Source organism: Callorhinchus milii, unplaced genomic scaffold, assembly GCF_018977255.1.
Source record: "Callorhinchus milii isolate IMCB2004 unplaced genomic scaffold, IMCB_Cmil_1.0 Scaffold2, whole genome shotgun sequence".
NCBI classification, from domain to species: Eukaryota; Metazoa; Chordata; class Chondrichthyes; order Chimaeriformes; family Callorhinchidae; genus Callorhinchus; species Callorhinchus milii.
The window spans coordinates 111325542-111342650 of record NW_024704743.1 but is presented as its reverse complement, the minus strand read 5'-3'; the positions used below and the strand labels follow the sequence as shown (position 1 = coordinate 111342650).

General features: G+C 42.3%; 1 protein-coding gene across 4 annotated transcripts; it reads right to left on the bottom strand.

Annotated features, from left to right (window-relative positions):
• Positions 1–379: 379 nt before the first annotated feature.
• LOC103180762 (adenosine deaminase) lies at positions 380–16570 on the bottom strand. Of its 4 annotated transcripts, none has more exons than XM_007896798.2 (11): positions 13256–13535; positions 13084–13145; positions 11527–11649; positions 10917–11060; positions 9666–9781; positions 8186–8310; positions 7334–7405; positions 6414–6515; positions 6249–6316; positions 1142–1221; positions 380–408 (listed from the first exon to the last, which is right to left on the bottom strand). In XM_007896798.2, exons 1-10 carry the CDS (start codon positions 13454–13456, stop codon positions 1173–1175), a joined length of 1062 nt encoding a protein of 353 aa, XP_007894989.1. In that variant the 5' UTR covers positions 13457–13535; the 3' UTR covers positions 380–408; positions 1142–1172. The 4 variants fall into 4 exon arrangements, with proteins under 4 accessions (XP_007894989.1, XP_007894988.1, XP_007894987.2 ...); XM_007896796.2 differs by lacking the exons at positions 380–408; positions 1142–1221; positions 13256–13535 and adding exons at positions 3196–3533; positions 5404–5533; positions 16360–16570; XM_007896795.2 differs by lacking the exons at positions 380–408; positions 1142–1221 and adding exons at positions 3196–3533; positions 5404–5533 and having other exon boundaries at positions 13256–13534.
• Positions 16571–17109: the final 539 nt, after the last annotated feature.

Below are 17109 nucleotides of genomic sequence, written 5' to 3'. Positions count from 1 at the left end.
TAAGCAGGTGGATCAGTGAAGGGGTGAAAATCAATCATTTCTGTTGAGCTACGTACAGACACATATTGTGTAAATATCTACGGCCTTTGTGACTGACTTAGCGATAAGAAGACTTGTTTGAGGATTTGAAACAAGGGATGCACTTTTGGAGCTTCGGAAACTTTTGATACATTTAATGTATTTCTTTGCATATCAGTCAGTCCGTAGTTTTTAGATCTAATTTAACAAGGCATTTGTCGCGATAATATCTGCATATTACTGTTAGGCTTGTTAGCTGTTGTTGCACTGACAGAAGATGAAACAGATCAGACACAAGGCACAGCGATATCGTTCAGTCACATTTCTGTTTGTCAGGCATTTTCAACATCCGGCACTTCCGAAGTCCCATTTTCCATAGAAAGATCAGAACTGTCGGTAAATGTAAAAATATATACAGTGGAAGCCAGTTAAGGCGGATGCATCGGGGTTGGACATTTTGTCTGACTTAAGAGGTGTCCGAGGTTAGCTGAAATACCATTCCCCCCCAGCAGAGGAGGCCTCCCACCCCCAACACCATATAATAATATATAATAATGCTGTTTCACTTGAAGCAATGTTAACAAACCGGTTAAAGTTAAAATACTCAGAATTCAGTCAAATATATTTGTTTGGCTGCAAATACAGTCCAGGACTTCCTTGAGCAGCTGAGGATCTCCCTCCCTCCCCCCCCCGTTGCCATTCCCATTGGACGGGAAGGGGACCAATTATTGGTGGCCTGAGGTGATTGACAGCCTGCAGACGCTTGTGAATGGATGAGCTCCAGCCAATCACAAGCGACTCAGCTTTGAATCAATTGTGATATTCCCTCCCTTGTTCTTCCCTGTGCCTCCGCCCCCTCATTGATTGACAGCCCAACTCCAGCCACTTGTGAATGGCTGGAGTCCACTGTCAATCGCAATTTGACTCCTCCCATCTGTTATCCCAGAGTCCCTCATGGTTGAATGAAGGCGCTGGATACCACAGAAGGCCTGAGTGAGTACATCCAGCGGCAACCAACGCAGCATTTTGCCCAGAGTAACCAGATTTTCATCTGAATTAGCAGGTACATTTAAAACAGGTAAGACTATAAATGAATTGAGGCCGGGTGTTTTGTTCGATTTACCTGACGTCTGGGGTTAACTGGGCGCCATCCGTCAAAAGCGAATTCCACTGTATATGTCCATTTTAAGAGAAGCATTTTGTCTGAAACCAGAGACAATTTATCTCTGTTGAATATTGGCCCCCTTTGTTAATACTTAAAACAAATTGCATTTGGTTCAGCACCTTTCATATCACAAGGACGTTCCAAAGCTCTTCATAGGATATATTGCAAAGTGCGTGCCTTTGGATCAAGCAGCCTTCAATGAGAAAGAAACAAGCTTAAGATAGGTGCCCTCTCAGATTAGACTGGTTCATCAATACGACTGCATTTATGTAATGTTCAGATACATTATATAGTTCTACTCAGTTAAAGTTTGGGCACATGGTTTGTACAGTATAATCCCAATGTTTCTTCATAGTTTGAAATCCCCACTTTTCTATTCCAAACACATTTTTGTTACACTAATGACAGCCAGGAAACAGGGAAAATATTTTCTAGAGGTCTTTTAAGTGGATGTGCTTTTTTTAATTCAAACTTATTTTTTAATCAAGATCAGGCCAATGTAAAGAAGTAATGAGAAGGCAACATATATGTGGCAAAGAGGACAATGATGGCTAGAAATTGTGATTTCAAATAGCAGTGAACTGCGGTTGGTCAATATGTGTTTGATATTTTCTGTGTATTTTCATGAAATAAATTTGCACTTTGTGCTTTGTAAGTGTGAAAGAATTTGCTCTTCCTTTCTGTGACACCCAATCTCCTCCCTAGCAATATATACACATAACTCGTCAGGCCTTTAGCCCATAGCCCAAGCTTGGGGTGGGGGAGATGTGGGAATTTAACTGAAGGATTGCTGAGCAGGACACCAGGAGAAATTCCCTTCTCTTTGCAAATAGTGCCATGGGAACTTTAACATCCAGCTGAACAGACATTTTGTCTCAACAGATTGGTTTTATTCGAAGGAAAGCATCTCTGACAATGTAATACTCCCCCTGCACAACACTGGACTGTCAGCCTAAATTATGATCTCAAAGTCCCCAACACATCATTATGAAGCAACAATTTTCTAAAACAGAGGCCAGATTGCTACCAACTGAGCTACACTGTCACTCAGGGCTGTTAAGGCCAGGGCACTGGAGTCTGAAACAGCTTTGGGCTGTGTGGGAGGATGTTCTGGAAGAATTAGATGAACCTGACCTAAGGGCCTTCTTTGTCCAAACCTCCCTTGTGATGATCTTGTGAAGGTTTCTTTAAATGAACACACAGGGGCAGCGTCGTCACACTTGAGTTTTATAAATGTATAATTTAAGCGTAGGCAAGGTGAATAACAACAACAACAACAACAACAACAAGATTCCATTTATAAAGCGCCTTTCACGTCAGGAGGACGTCCCAAGGCGCTGCACAGTTGGGTCATGACCCGAGCAGGGGGGAAATGGTCAGGGTGAGGGGAGGGAAGGAGGGAGGGAGGAGGGGGAGGGAGGGGGGAGGGGGGGAAATGGTCAGGGTGAGGGGAGGGGAAGCGAGGAGGGGGAAATGGTCAGGGTGAGGGGAGGGAAGGTAGGGAGCAAGGAGGGGGGAAATGGTCAGGGTGAGGGAGGGAAGGGAGGAGCGAGGAGGGGGAAGAGAGTCGAGAGGGGAGCTGAAGGCACGGTCAAAGAGAAAGGTTTTGAGACCGGCCTTGAAGGAGGAAAGGGAGGAAGCAAGGCGAAGGCACTGGGGGATGGATTTCCAGAGCCTGGGGGCTGAGAGGCTGAAGGCCCGACCACCGATGGTAGGGCGGTTGGGGCGGGGGACGTGGAGCAGACCAGAGCCAGAGGAACGGAGGGTACGGGCAGGTAGGTAGGGGGATAGTAGGTTGGAGAGGTAGGAGGGAGCAAGGCCGTGACGACAGCAAGATCACCAAATAAATACATTGCAGGTACTGGACTACGTCAATTTTTGGAATCGCAAACTAGAGTCGTGATATGTTCTTACAATTCCTTTTGCATGTACTGCAAATTAGACCCACTGACACAATAAGACTGTGTTGATATTAAAGGGCCATCATCACCCATTAAGCTGTACATCGATTGTCTGTTTGTGAAAGTATTTAATGTAATTGCATATCACACTTTGTTTCCAGAGCTTCCTGAGATGAACTGATCAACATAAAAGAGATTATTAAAATATTCAGATATTGAAATGTATAAAGAATTATATAAAAATATAGCAATAGTAATGAATAGCTTTGTTTCGTCAAAACATAGAATAGTTTAAGCCTGGGATTCATTGGTTGTTACAAACATGGATAATTATTCAGATTTGTGTCGAGTTTGGGCTCTTCTGGCATTCCATAAGCCTTTCGAAGCTGATTGAGAAGTTCTTTTTTTTTATTTTCACAAAGGAAACTGGAGCGAGCTGCATTAAGATTCTGAAAAAAAGCATCAAAAACTTAAAATTTAACAGTTTATTCTGCTTTTCTCAGACAACTAGAATATTGACACAAAATCCAATGATAATATTGACGTTTAAGTAACTTACATGTCAGTTCAGAATCTTGGTGTCCAGTTTGACCCTCAACTATCCTTTCTACCCCACATCCATGCCATGAGTCCTGTAGCTCAGTGGTTAGAGCACTCGCTTTGAAAGCGAGAGACCTGAGTTCAATTCCAGGCAGGTCAGGGCGAAACCTTGGGCAAGTTTCCTTACTCCACACAGAGCCTAATAATAATCCCTCCAAAACCAAAAACAATAATAAATTGGTCATTTTCAATCTACGACTGTTTGTGGGACATTGCTGTGCGCAATTGGCTGCCGCATTCGCCCACAAATATACAGTCAATTCACTTTACAGTGTGTTCTGTGAAGCGCTTTGGGACGTCCTCCCGACATGAAAAGCGCTAGATCAAATGCAAGGATAATTATTATTATTATTATGATCCGCTCTGCTTCCCCACCTCCGCAACATTACCCGGCTCTGCTACTGTTTCACACCGCAGACCACCGAGACCCTCATACACACATTCAGGCATCCAGGCATGACAACGCAAACTCCCTGTTTGTCAGCCTCCTTACTTCTCCCTTCATAGGCTGCAGATCATCCAGAACTCTGCTGCCTGTGTCCTCTCCCGCACCAGGCTCCGCGACCCTATCACCCCTATCCTCGCCCGACTCCACTGGTTTCCTATCACACAGAGGATACAGTTCAAGAACCTGGTCCTCACCTTCAAAGCCCTCCACGGCCATGCTCCCCATTACCTCTCTGACCTCCTAATCCCCTACCATGCTGCTCGCTCCCTCCGCTCAGCGGGCTCTGGCCTATTTCACGTCCCCTGCCTCACCTCCCCCACCATTGGCGGGCGTGCCTTTTGCCACTCTGCCCCCACCCTCTGGAATTCCATCCCTCAGTCCCTCCACCTCAGCCCCTCCCTTGCCTTCTTCAAGACCTGTCTCAAGTCCCTCCTCTTCGACCGTGCCTTCGGTCACCCTTCGTCCCCGCCTGCCCTCCACCCTCCCCGATCCCAACCCCCAGCTCGGGTCCAAAACACTGATTGTCCAGCGCCTTGGCACGTCTTCCTAATGTGAAAGACACTATACAAATGTAATTTTGTTGTTGTTGCTGAAGAATACTGCAAATTTGCTCTATTTCATCAAACAGATTTAAACAACTAACCCCACATCAAAGTGTGAGTTCAATACTAAGGAAGCAATGAGCAAAACACCAAATTAAGAATACGATCAATTAAATTCAACAGTTTCTTTAAGATACACCTGACATTGTCTTTAGGCCTTATTTCTAAGGCCTTATCTTTATTTAAAAAAAAATTCTGTGGATACATGGGTGGGTACATAGGAGCAAGAGGAGGATATTCAGCCCGGCTAGCCTGTTCCACCATTTTATTAGATTATGGCAGATTTTTTATTATGCTTTTTCCAAGTTTCCTCAATATTGCTGCATGCACCCACACATCCACCCATGCACCCACCCATCTCCACTTTCAACATCCCAATTATCTTCAAACATCCAACTACTAGCAAAAATGGTGTTTAAGAGTGACATAAAGAGTGACATTTGGTGGTCACCAACCACTATAAAATCTTTGACACAAATAACCGTGTCAAACAGTCTCTGAGCCTTCCACTCTTCTCGTCAGCACTGCTTAAAGTTAAGAGTAGTCATTGGTATGATATTGTACAAACTGGTTGTAAGATAGTGTCCTGGCTGGAGGTGCTGATCTAACCTCAGCACAGAATATATTAAGAGTTAATAGCAGACAAAGAGACACATTCCTTCCACATACCATTCTCATGAACTGCATTTCTGTGAAGTTCATGTCTTTCGCAGCCATATTATATTCAGTGTGAATCGTTGAATTGAATATCAGTGGATCATCTGTACTCAGTGAAAAGTTAGCACCATCATTCATGAATCTGTAAAATGTATAAAACATTTTTTTTGAATGAGCTTTGCTTTATATTGAAGGCTGCCAGAAAATGAACTCACTTATAAACCACTAGACGTTGATTGCACTATTTCATAAAAATAGGGTTCAACCACATAAATGGGAAGGGTATCAAAAAATAAATTTTATAGAAACCAACTGAAGCCATGGTAGCTTTAGACTCTGCTATAAACTGTTTGCAGATAGAGGGTTAGAAAAGAGCTCCTTGTAAAAGTGATACGTTTTCACTAAAAGTTCATTCATAAAACACAATAAACCCAAAGTACAATTGAGTGCAAATTGTGAAGTATTCATATCGGATGAGATGTTAAAGCAAAGTATTGTCTGCCTGTTCAGGTGGATGTTAAAAATCCTAAGGCGCTATTTGAAAAAGAGAATTGAGTTTCTTCTGGTAGCCCAGCCAGGAATTCTTAAATAAAAATTGGTCATTCACTTTGTGGAACACCACTGTACACAAATTCGCTGCAAAATTTGCCTACAAAATACAGTCACCACACTACAGTAAATCCCACTAAGCTCTTTGAGGCATCCTTCAGGTGTGAAAGGCACTGTACCAAATCCAAAAAATATTATTTATTGTTTTAATGCACTTTGAAGTGGGGGAAATTATGCACTTGAAATACTTAAGAAATGTGGACAGACTTTTCAAAGTGTTCATTACACTGAATGAAAAAAGTACATACCTGACAACTGGATGCTTTGAAAAATCAGCCTTACACGCTCCTGTGATATAACTTGAGTAAAGGCATGCCTTAAAAAATAAATAAAAAAACAGAAATTTTAAAACAGCATATCAGATAGAACCTGTCACATATATCGCCAGTTGTGTCCGTCAGACCCATATCTACCTCCAGGTGGATATCCTTTTGCAGTATTTCTTGATAGAGTTTGGCGTCTTTAATAATTGAATATCCATGACCAATTCTTTCAGCCTTCAAAATCTCCACAGCCTATAACAGCAATAAATTCACACGGAGGAGCAAGTTATCCTTTAATAAGTTTACAGTTAGAAAACATTAAGAGGCAACATTCTGAGTCCACAGAGATATTTGGGAAACTTAGTTTGTGTGCCTGTAGCCCTTGTGGATTTTTGCACAATAGAAAGGAATGAGGCGACTTTCAAAAGAACTGCAGCCATTTTATTGGTGTTGTAACAAAAGTATCTTTTAAAATCAATTGATTCAACCTCTGAAACTCCCTTCTTCTTCCAGTGTTCCAGTGATATTTTCTGGATCGCAAATTTTCCTGTTTTCAATCGGCTGCTTCACAATTCACCACTGGTACCAGGAATAATCTACATTTACTGCATTCACATAACTTCACTTTCGTTTCACAACAGCACTTTCAACTGTTCAGTGAGTCAGGAGTAAAAGGGCAGTCGGTAGCACTCTTGCCTCTGAATCAGAAGTTTGTGGGTTCAAGCCCCAAGTTGGGACTTTGAGCTCACAGTCTAGGCCAGCACTCCAATGAGGTCCTGAGGGAGTGCTGCATTGTCAGAGGTGCTTCTTCTGAGACGTTAAACCAAGATCCCATCTCCCTGTTCATTAAAGATCCCATGGTACTATTCAAAAGAGAAGGCTCAAAAGAGCCAGTGTGCTGGCTGACAATCCCCCCGATAAAATTAATCATTCACTTCATGACTTTTTGGGGACTTTGCTGTGTGCGAATTGGCTGCCACCTTCACCACACTTTACAATAAAGTACTTTGAGATATTTAGACAACATGATAAGGTGATGAATTAAATGTAAGAATTATTCACATTCTTACCTCACGAACCACTTCAGGAGGTCCGACCTCTCCCGCATGAACAGTGCGATGGATTCCGCACCTCACCGCCTCCTGGAAGTAATCAAGGAAAATTGAGAAAACCACAACAACAAAATTACATTTGTATAGCTCCTTTCACGTTGGGAGGACATGAAAGCCTTGTAGCATTCCATTTCCTAGTGTGCATTGTTAATCTATTTCCAATATCTCCAGGATAAAACAACAGAACATTTAGTTGGTTGAATTTTTGCAATACTCCAATAGGAGCTGTGAGATACCTAATGCCTTGGCTTCTGCCAACCAATTGCCTAGTAAAGGAATTGTGGCTAGGAGTACAGTTACTATTGGAGCTTCAGAGCCTTCATTTCCAACCACAAAATATACGGTCAATTCACTTTACAGTATCAAAAACAGAAGTCACAAGGAACACTCAACAGGTCAGGCAGCAACTATGGAGAAAGGAAAGTGAATTAAGGTTTCGGGTCCACGACCCTTCTTCAGAACTGGGGCATGTTGGGAGGGAGAGCTTTTAAGGGCTAACAGAAAGTGGGGAGGCAGTGCAAGGAAGACAAAGAAGAAAATAGGGAAGAGGACAGGGGATGATGGGTTAATGAGGTTTCAATGATGCAAAACAAAGGGTGGGATTGCACCAAAACAGGGGAATAGAGGTTTTCACTGTCAAACTCCCTTCTCTTTTCAAAAGATGCCCTGGGTCTACATGAACAGACCCCGGTTTAATGTCTCATCCGAAGAATGGGAAACAACTTAACGGCAGAAAATTAATTAAACCAGTTAAAGAATTGAAAGTTTTGTTCAGAATTTTCTAATGCAGATTACACGTTGGGATCCAACCTGATACGTCTGTACGTGTCCTCGAGAGGGTTCATAGTTTATCGATTCATCCCCTGCTAGGTCAAGGCCAACCACACCATCCTTTCGATATTTCTTACAGAGCTCAACAACTTCAGGAGACCACGCTGTTGATGTAGAGAGGAAAAGTCAACTTTCATATAACACACAGAAAGTCCACCTGCTCTCAGCCATTGAAGCCATTTCATCTTAAAACGTAAGATGATACAGAACTAAAAAAAACACTTCTTAAATTCAGTCTAAATTTGGAAGCCATTTTTCTACAGCTCATAAAAAACACCCACAGGGAAATGGAATAAAAAGACCCTCATGTTCTGGATATATTGTGGATCAATCCCCACATCAAGAATTGGAACTCATATTTCCTCGGCCAATGCTCCAGTGCAGTGCTGGGTGAGGGCTGTGTTGTTGGAGGTGCTGTCCTTCGGATGAAACAGTAAACTGCGGTCCCGTCTGCCTGTCTGTTCAGGTGGATGATGAAGATCCCAAGGCACTATTCAAAATGAGAATTAATTTCCCAAATAAAATTGTTTAGATAGCTTTGGTTGTTTATAGGAGATTGAAGTGTGAAAATTAGCTGCTGGGTTTGCCCACACAAAAAAAATACATGCTTTGAGACATCTTCCTGACATGAAAAGCGTTATGTCAAATGCAAGAATTATTATACATTTCTCAGAAGTTAGTAACAACAACAATTCACATTTATATAGTATCTTTTCACATTGGGAAGATGTCTCAAAGCACTTCACTCAGTTAACTGACTGATCAACAAGTTGTTGATTTTATCAGACCTGGTAGTAAAAGCGTGGAAATGTGAGGTTTTGAGCTTCTATACTAGCAAACTGATCTTGGAACTGCACTAAATGAAACTCAGGATATTAAAGCACAATCATAGAATCATAGAATATTACAGCAGAGAAGGAGGCCATTCAGTCCATCCTAGAATCATAGCATTATACAGCACAGAAGGAGGCCATTCAGCCCATTGTGTCTGTGCCGGCTCTTTGAAAAGAGTTATCCAAATCATGCCTCTGCCAGCTTTTTGAAAGAGTTACCCAATCAGTCCTACTCCCCCACTCTTTCCCCATACCCCAGCAATTTTTTTCCTTTTCAAGTACCTTTCTAATTCCGTTTTGAAAGTTGTTTTTCAATCTGTTTCCACCACCCTTTTAAGCAGTGCATTCCAGACCGTAACAACTGTGTAAAAAAAAATCTCTGCATCTCCCCTCCGGTTCTTCTGCTAATTATATTCAATCTATGTCCTCTGGTTACTGACCCATTGGCTAGTAGAAACAGTTTCTCTCTATCTACTCTATCAAAACACCTCATAATTTTGAACACCTCTATTAAATCTCCCCTTAACTTTCTCTGCTCTAAGGAGAACAATCCCAGCTTCTCTAGTCTCTCCACATAACTAAAGTCCCCCATCCCTGGTACCACAAATCACTGTTAAAACAGTTACCTTCCATGTGCCGCAAACAGCTGAGAATTGATCGTACTTTGATGCCAAAGTTACGCTGGCCTTTTTCAAAACCCTCATTAACAAGACGGACCACTTCATCTGGGCTTAGGTCACCTCTTGGGGGCAAAAATGCAGCAAATATTGAAATAACAGATGATTCAAATAATAAATATTTTAATTAAGACAAAAAATAAAGCAGACACAGTGCCTGATTTTCAAAGTGTTTGGAAGAACAATTTGAACTTTTACAGGGCCTTTCACACAGGGAGGACGTTTCGAAGCGTTTTACAAAGACTGTGCAATAGCTGCAGCAGGGAGGGAGCCTGGAGAGGCAGAAGGGAAGGCGGCCAAAAGCACAGTCAAAGAGATTGTTCTTCAGACTGGCTTTGAAAGCTGAGAGGGAAGGGCAAGTGATTCAGGGAGAGTTGTGACAAGATTAAACTAACTAAAAGATGTGATTGAAAAAGGAACTTAAGGAATAAGTTCCGCCAATTTCCGGGGCCATCGAAATATGGAATAGATGGCAGATTATGTAGCATATATGAACTAGCACCAGGACTGTGACTGTGACAGCCAACTGTGGACATGTCCAGCTATTATGCCTCACAAGGGTGGGAACTTAGATCCTAACAACCGCATTATAACAAGACTCCACTGTAACTGAGGAATATGGATTAAGGGTCCTAGATAAAAGGCCAGGAAACAGAATTAAAATATCTGCTATAATAATAAAATGGCAAACAAGGTTGAATGAGAAGAATGGCTCACTCTTATTCCTATGTTACTACAATTTGTTACCAAATTGAATTGGGTAAACCTTAGCTTTACTTTTTACTTCAAATTTTACTTCAAGTGTACAATGCAAGACGTTTTATTTAGTTCACTCATATGCCAAATTTTAACAAATGTGTTAAAATAATCCATGTGGCTACAACAAACTAGTAATTGGGTTGCACTTTCTTCCCATGTTGTAACGTAAAAACGCCACCTTTTTTTTTACACTATTTAGAAAGTATAAAAGTATTAACCAGCACTTAATGGAACAATCACATTGATTCCTGATTAGAAGATACTGGCTACTGTAGTAAATGGTACAAGAGGTGACAGAAAAGAGCAGGGAATGAGGATCAGGATGGATAGATTCTTAGAGGAGCAAACTTACACAAAATAATGGGTCAAAATTTCCTCTTATGTGTGTCAGACATTTCAATGGTTCAACAGTTAAGTTGTGAATGTAGGTCTTCAACTTACTCTGATTGCTTCCATGGAATAGGGTAAACATCACAGTTAGCCAGTAAATGAGGACTGTATCTAGCTTCAAAGTATACAATTTTTTCATTAGCTTTATCCTCCACAAGTTCATAGGCTATTTGCCTGATAGCATCTCTGTCACCTCTGTAAGGATCAAAAAAAATATTATTATTCATAATAATCTTTGCATTTGATATAACACTTTTCATGTCAGGAGTACATCTCAAAGCCCCTCACAGTATTTACTGTAAAGGAAACCCATATTTTGACCAGAGTGGCAGAACACTAAACTCTAATACCGTCCTACATTTATCACGTTCCAAGTAACATACAAATATTCACCTGAAAGATCCTTGAATAAAATCCAAGCCTAATGATTTGGCAATGGGCTTTGTCATGGATTTTACACCAAACATATTGTTATATATTAAGCTAAATAGCAACTTACATCAAAATACCATCACAAGGATGATATTTCGGTCAATCATTGAAAAGGGACTCCTGTTGGGGCGAGATATTCGTTTATAACTATTAATTTCATTATATGACAAAGGATCAGTGACAGGGGTGGAGGGCAAATCATAGTAAAGTCTGAGAGCAATGTACTTACGCAACAATAGGCATAAAATAACCAAACTTTGTTAGCATTTCAGTGAGAGTTGTTGGCCCATCGCAAGTTATAAGTTTGAGAAACTGATTGTCATTCTTTGTCGGCAGCTTGATTTTTCTTCTCCTTAAAATAAAGAAAAATCATTAAATGATTCTCTATGAAATATCAATGTCCCTGGATATCTGAATAATGGTAGTGCCCACTATGAGTTGGAAAGCCCTGGGTGCTACCATCTCTGATTCCTGCATTTGGTGGGGATTGTTTTCAATCAATGAAAACGGACTTTGTGAAAGAAGCCTAACTTGATTCCAGTTAGACCAGCATCCAGGAATAAAACCTGACAGGCTTTTTGTCATGCTCACAAATAGCAACAGAGGATTGGAAATCTTTGGGCTAAACTCGAATTAATAATAAGAAATAATCCTGACATTTGATATTGCACCTTTCGTGTCAGGAGAATGTCTTGAAGTGCTTCACAGGATTTACTGAATGGAGTTTCTCCCAGTGGTCTACCCAACAGCCGCTCAAATAAAATCAGTCTTTCACCATGGCTATTCGTGGAATGTTACTGTCTGCAAATTGATTGTTGCATACATCTAGCGCTCTGAGACGCCGTCCGGCGTGGAGGGCGCTATATAAATCCAAGCTGTTGTTGTTTGTTGTTGTAGAAATACACAATCACTACACTTCACAGTAAAATCCTGTGAGGCGCATTGAGATGTCTCAACAACGTGATAAGGTGCTATGTCAAATTTAAGGATTATTTATTATTATTAATTAGAGTTTATTAGAATTTATCAGACAACACCTATGTAGGCTATTTTCCCCCTCAATGTGAATCTGCTGTGAACACATTCAGAGAATACTTTGTGTATATGTTTATATAATTCTTAAAGTTTTTAGACTTGACATTGTTATCATTTTAACATTTCGCTCTTGTCTTTTTTTAACAATTTTAAAATTTCTTAACATTTTTGTAATGCTTTTTTAACATTTCACTTTTGTAATAAACACAGGTCAGGTCAGCTCCAAACCCCCACCCAGTGGATCTGCTTCTGATTACTGGAGGTATTCTATTACTACAGACCATCCTGATGTGTCAGCATTGACTCAGCTTCAATCACCACTTGTGGTGGCATGTTCAGCACCTTAATAATCCTTTGTAGAAGCAATTTTCAATAGCAATAATCTCAAGATTACACTCTCTTGTTGCCAATTTGACAACCATTACAAATAATCTTTCTCTGGTTGATTCTTTTAACACCTTTCAAAACACTGAACACTTATATTCCTATCCTTCTCCTCTCCAATAAATACAACCCTTGCTGTTAATAATACATAATAATTCTTACATTTGATAAAGCACCTTTCACATCAGGACATCTCAAAGTGATTCACAACATGTAATAACCATGTATTTTGCAAGCATAAATTACTGTATTTATTGGTGTTTCTTGGTGTTTCGAGAATTCAGAGAGTTCCAGTGACAATGTTACACTATTTATTTTGCATATGCTGAAATATACAAATGAGAACACTGAATGGTAAATCACTTACTTAGCAACCTCAAGAATTGTTTTAGGTCTTATGGCTCCATCCAGATGGATATGAAGTTCCACCTGTAAAAAAAATAGAAATCCTATTGATTTGTATGAAGAAGGTCCTTCTACCCATTTGACCTCATTCTTCGAAGGATTTGTCTTCCATCTTTCCAGAACACCTAACCTACCAGTTTTCTTATCACCGCATCAATGAGTGTCCTGCTCTCAACCACCCGTCCCTGCATCCTGTTGTTCAAGTTGTTAATTATCATCCTGGTTAAGAAAAACTTTCTTGTTTCTGTCCTGAAGTAGCCCTTTGCAATTCTAAGCCTATGGCCTTTTCCTCTACTGTATTGGTGCATCCTAAGTATTGTTTTTTTCCATCCCATTTAAAATGTTACATACCCCTATAAGATCTCAGAGGTATAAGATCTATATTAGTCAAATTATTTATGAAAGCAATGACAGAGGGCCTAAAGGCTTGTGATCTAGTGAAAAACGGAATCTGGTACATTCGATGGCTTATCGAGTTTGAAAACTGTCCTTTGACCTGTGAAACTTGACTTCTGATTCAAGTGCCCTCTCTGTGCACAATTAAAATGTACTGAACAGTCATCCCCATGGACTTCGAAGGAATTGTGCGCTACAAAATTTCCAGATGAAACCATACCATACTTGTAATACTGCCTTTGAGGTTAAGCTACAAAAACACACGTTTGAACAATTCAGCAGAAGGTATTTCAGCCAGAGCAGAAAAATGCGGGGATCTTGTATAAAGGATGCAGGGATTAGAAAGAAAAATAACAGGAGACACTTATATTTCATAAGCCTTCAGTATCTTTAGAACTGTTTAACACACCTTTCTTTATCTGTTACCAAACACATAGCACAATGGAAAAAATAATGACAAAATTAATCTTTATGCCATTTCTGTGTAAGTGGGATTTATGAGACAAAAAAGGATCTTCTGGCTCTTGCAACCCCCCACCCCCTCCACACACACACAGACATAGTCACAAAGACGCTGCCAATTCAAGCAGTGTCTGCATCAACTACAGGTTTTCTGACTGAAACAACATAACTACTGTAGATTGTTAAAAATAATATTTCTGAAGCTTCTAACTGAATTGCCAGTCTTTTAACGTTAGAATTTCAGCTGCGCTCAACCTTGTTACTTAATTGTTCTTAATTCTTAGGGGTCAAAATGTGGATGCTGTAGTAATAATAATAATAATGAAATATTTACATTTGTTATTGCACATAATCTCAAATAATCTTCACCTCATGAGTTACTTTTAAAGCAGACTGACAATTTAAGCAAACACAGCAGCTAATCTACTCAGAAACATTTCACAAACAGCGAGCAGATAAAGAGATATATGAAGGGATTTATGGATGAAGTATTGGATAGCACACCAGAAGAACTAACTAGGACAACTAAATCCCTGCTTTTTACACTCCTGAAAGGAGCTTTGTTTTAACGCTTCCCCTGAAGGAAGGGACCTTCAACAATGTAGCACTCCTAGGTAATGAACTTAAATTAATGAGGTGTGGTTTTGATCTGGGCCTTGAGCCAGAAACAAGGGTGCAACCATCTGAATGAAACTGAACATTTTCACTAAGAGGTCACAAGATTACAAGAATACAGATGAGAAAGGTGCTTTGGCCCATCTACTCTCATCCTCCCAGAACACCGACCCTACTATCCACCCATCACAGCATCAAGCAGCTGTTGCTTTTTAAATGAGCCCAGCGTACTGGTCTCAGCCACCCTTCCTGGTAATAAAATAATCCTTACATTTGGTATAGCGCTTTTCACATCTGGAGAAGGACTTCACAGGACATACTGTTAAGTGGAATGGCTGTGTACTTTGTGTGTGAAGTGACAGCCACTTTGAGTAGTTTCTAGCAAACAGCCATGAGTGAATGACGAATTTGATTTGGGGAGCTGCCGGGGGGGGGGGGATAGAGATCGATGGCGAGAAACTCTCTTCTCTTTTTGATTAGTGCCATAGGATCTTTAACAGCGCCTGAAGAGGCAGGCTGGACTTCAGTGTTAAATTCTCAACTGAAGGACAGTAACTCCCACGTTAGAGCACACCTACAACAATGCAGCACATTGAAATTTGGAGTCCTGTAGCTCAGTGTTTAGAGCACTCGCTTTGCAAGCGAGAGACCTGAGTTCAATTCCAGGCAGGGCGAAACCTTGGGCAAGTTTCCTTACTCCACACGTCTAATAATAATCCCTCCAAAACCAAAAACAATAATAAATTGGTCATCTTCAATCTACAACTGTTTGTGGGACATTGCTGTGCGCAATTGGCTGCCGCGTTCGCCCACAAATATACAGTCAATTCACTTTACAGTGTGTTCTGTGAAGCGCTTTGGGACGTCCTCCCGATGTGAAAAGCGCTATATCAAATGCAAGGATTATTATTATTATTAAATACTGAGATAAGAAATACTTCTTGGAATTTCGACGAAGGGTCGTGGACCCAAAACGTTGACTCGCTTTCCTTTTTTCCATAGATGCTGCCTGACCTGCTGAGTGTTCCCAGCGATTTCTGTTTTTGTTTCTGATTTCCAGCATCTGCAAGATTTTGCGTTGTTTTGTAAATGCTTCCTGGTGTCCGGTCTGAAATTGCCTTTCGTAGCCTAATTCTAAACCTATGCCCTCTTGTTCTGCTGTCTCTGTCCGTGCCCAGAATTTCAGGAGATACTGTCTGACATTTTGCAGATCAATAACTGATCCTTTTACTTTTGAAGACTTTCAGCGGATTTCGTTGTGAGGATCAGCGTTCGACCACATTACTGTTGACGGATCTCCAGGTGGGAAATCCGTCTGCCCGCCAGAGATCAGGCCAAGTGCAAGCTAATCATACAAAAAAATGACGCTCGGTGTTTGGTACCTGCTGCATTACTGCAAGGGAGATGCAACGTGAGGCCAAGGAAATAGGAAACACAAGCCCGCGTCTTGCTCTTTAAAAACCAACGCGCCTTGAGCAGCCCAACAGCAGGAGCACACAGGCAGCCAACAGAAAAGCACTGAGTCAACAACAACAACAACAACAACAACAAATTGCATTTGCATTAAGAGCCTTTCAGGTCGGAAAGACGTCCCACAGCGCTGGAACCAGTGACAAGTGCACACACAGACCCTCGATCACAGACACCCCCCCCCACCCCCCACCCCTGAAGCCCGGAGCCTCCTGTGCGAAAGGAAACCTGACCATGTGGCACAGACGGCTTTGACGCAGAGTCCGGGCGCAGCGTCGTGCGAAGCGCGCATTGCCTTGGGTTTGTCGAAGGAGAGGGCGGTCGGGGCTCCGGATCCCGCTCCATCCCGAGCTCCATCCCGAGCTCCGGCCCGAGCTCCGGGCGGGGACACGGTCCGGCAGCCGAGGGACAGCAGCCGACTGGACGTCAGGGCGAGAGCTGAGAGTCTCATCGACTCCAACAAGAAGCAGCAGCAGCAGCACAGCCGGTGCCCTCCTCCCTCGCCCCCCGCCCCCCGCCTCCCTCCCCGGGGCTGCATCGGAGATAGAACAACGCCCCCCTCTCGCTATCGCGGCTGAATTCCTTCCCGTCTGTCGCTTTGCCGCACAGAGCCTTTCACATCAGCTGCTGAGCATCGATAGGGCGCGTCTCCGGTCCGCTTAGTCCACTCACATCAGCCAAACACAGCGGCCGGAGACCGACAGCGAACACACACACACACCACAGCTCCACTCCACAACTCTCACTGACAACACTGAGCAAAGCACCTCCTCACCCCCTCACCCCCTCCCTCACCTCCTCACCTCCTCACCCCCTCACCCCCTCACCCCCTCACCCCCTCCCTCACCCCCTCACCCCCTCCCTCACCCCCTCACCCCCTCCCTCACCTCCTCACCCCCTCCCTCACCCCTCCCTCACCTCCTCACCTCACCCCCTCACCACCTCACCCCCTCACCCCCTCACCACCTCACCCCCTCACCCCTCCCTCACCCCCTCACCCCCTCCCGCACCCCCTCACCCCCTCCCTCACCCCTCCCTCACCTCC

Bases quoted from the DNA above. Each gene is read 5' to 3' on its own strand.
- LOC103180762 (XM_007896795.2), bottom strand. From the start codon at position 13,456: ATGGGATGGAAAAAAACAATACTTAGGATGCACCAATACAGTAGAGGA. The intron at 6,516-7,333 runs GTAAGAATGTGA...TTGCTGTTATAG, and splicing joins CTCCTGAAGTGGTTCGTGAG to GCTGTGGAGATTTTGAAGGC. The intron at 3,534-5,403 runs GTATGTGGAAGG...GCTTTTTTTCAG, and splicing joins AAATGCAGTTCATGAGAATG to AATCTTAATGCAGCTCGCTC.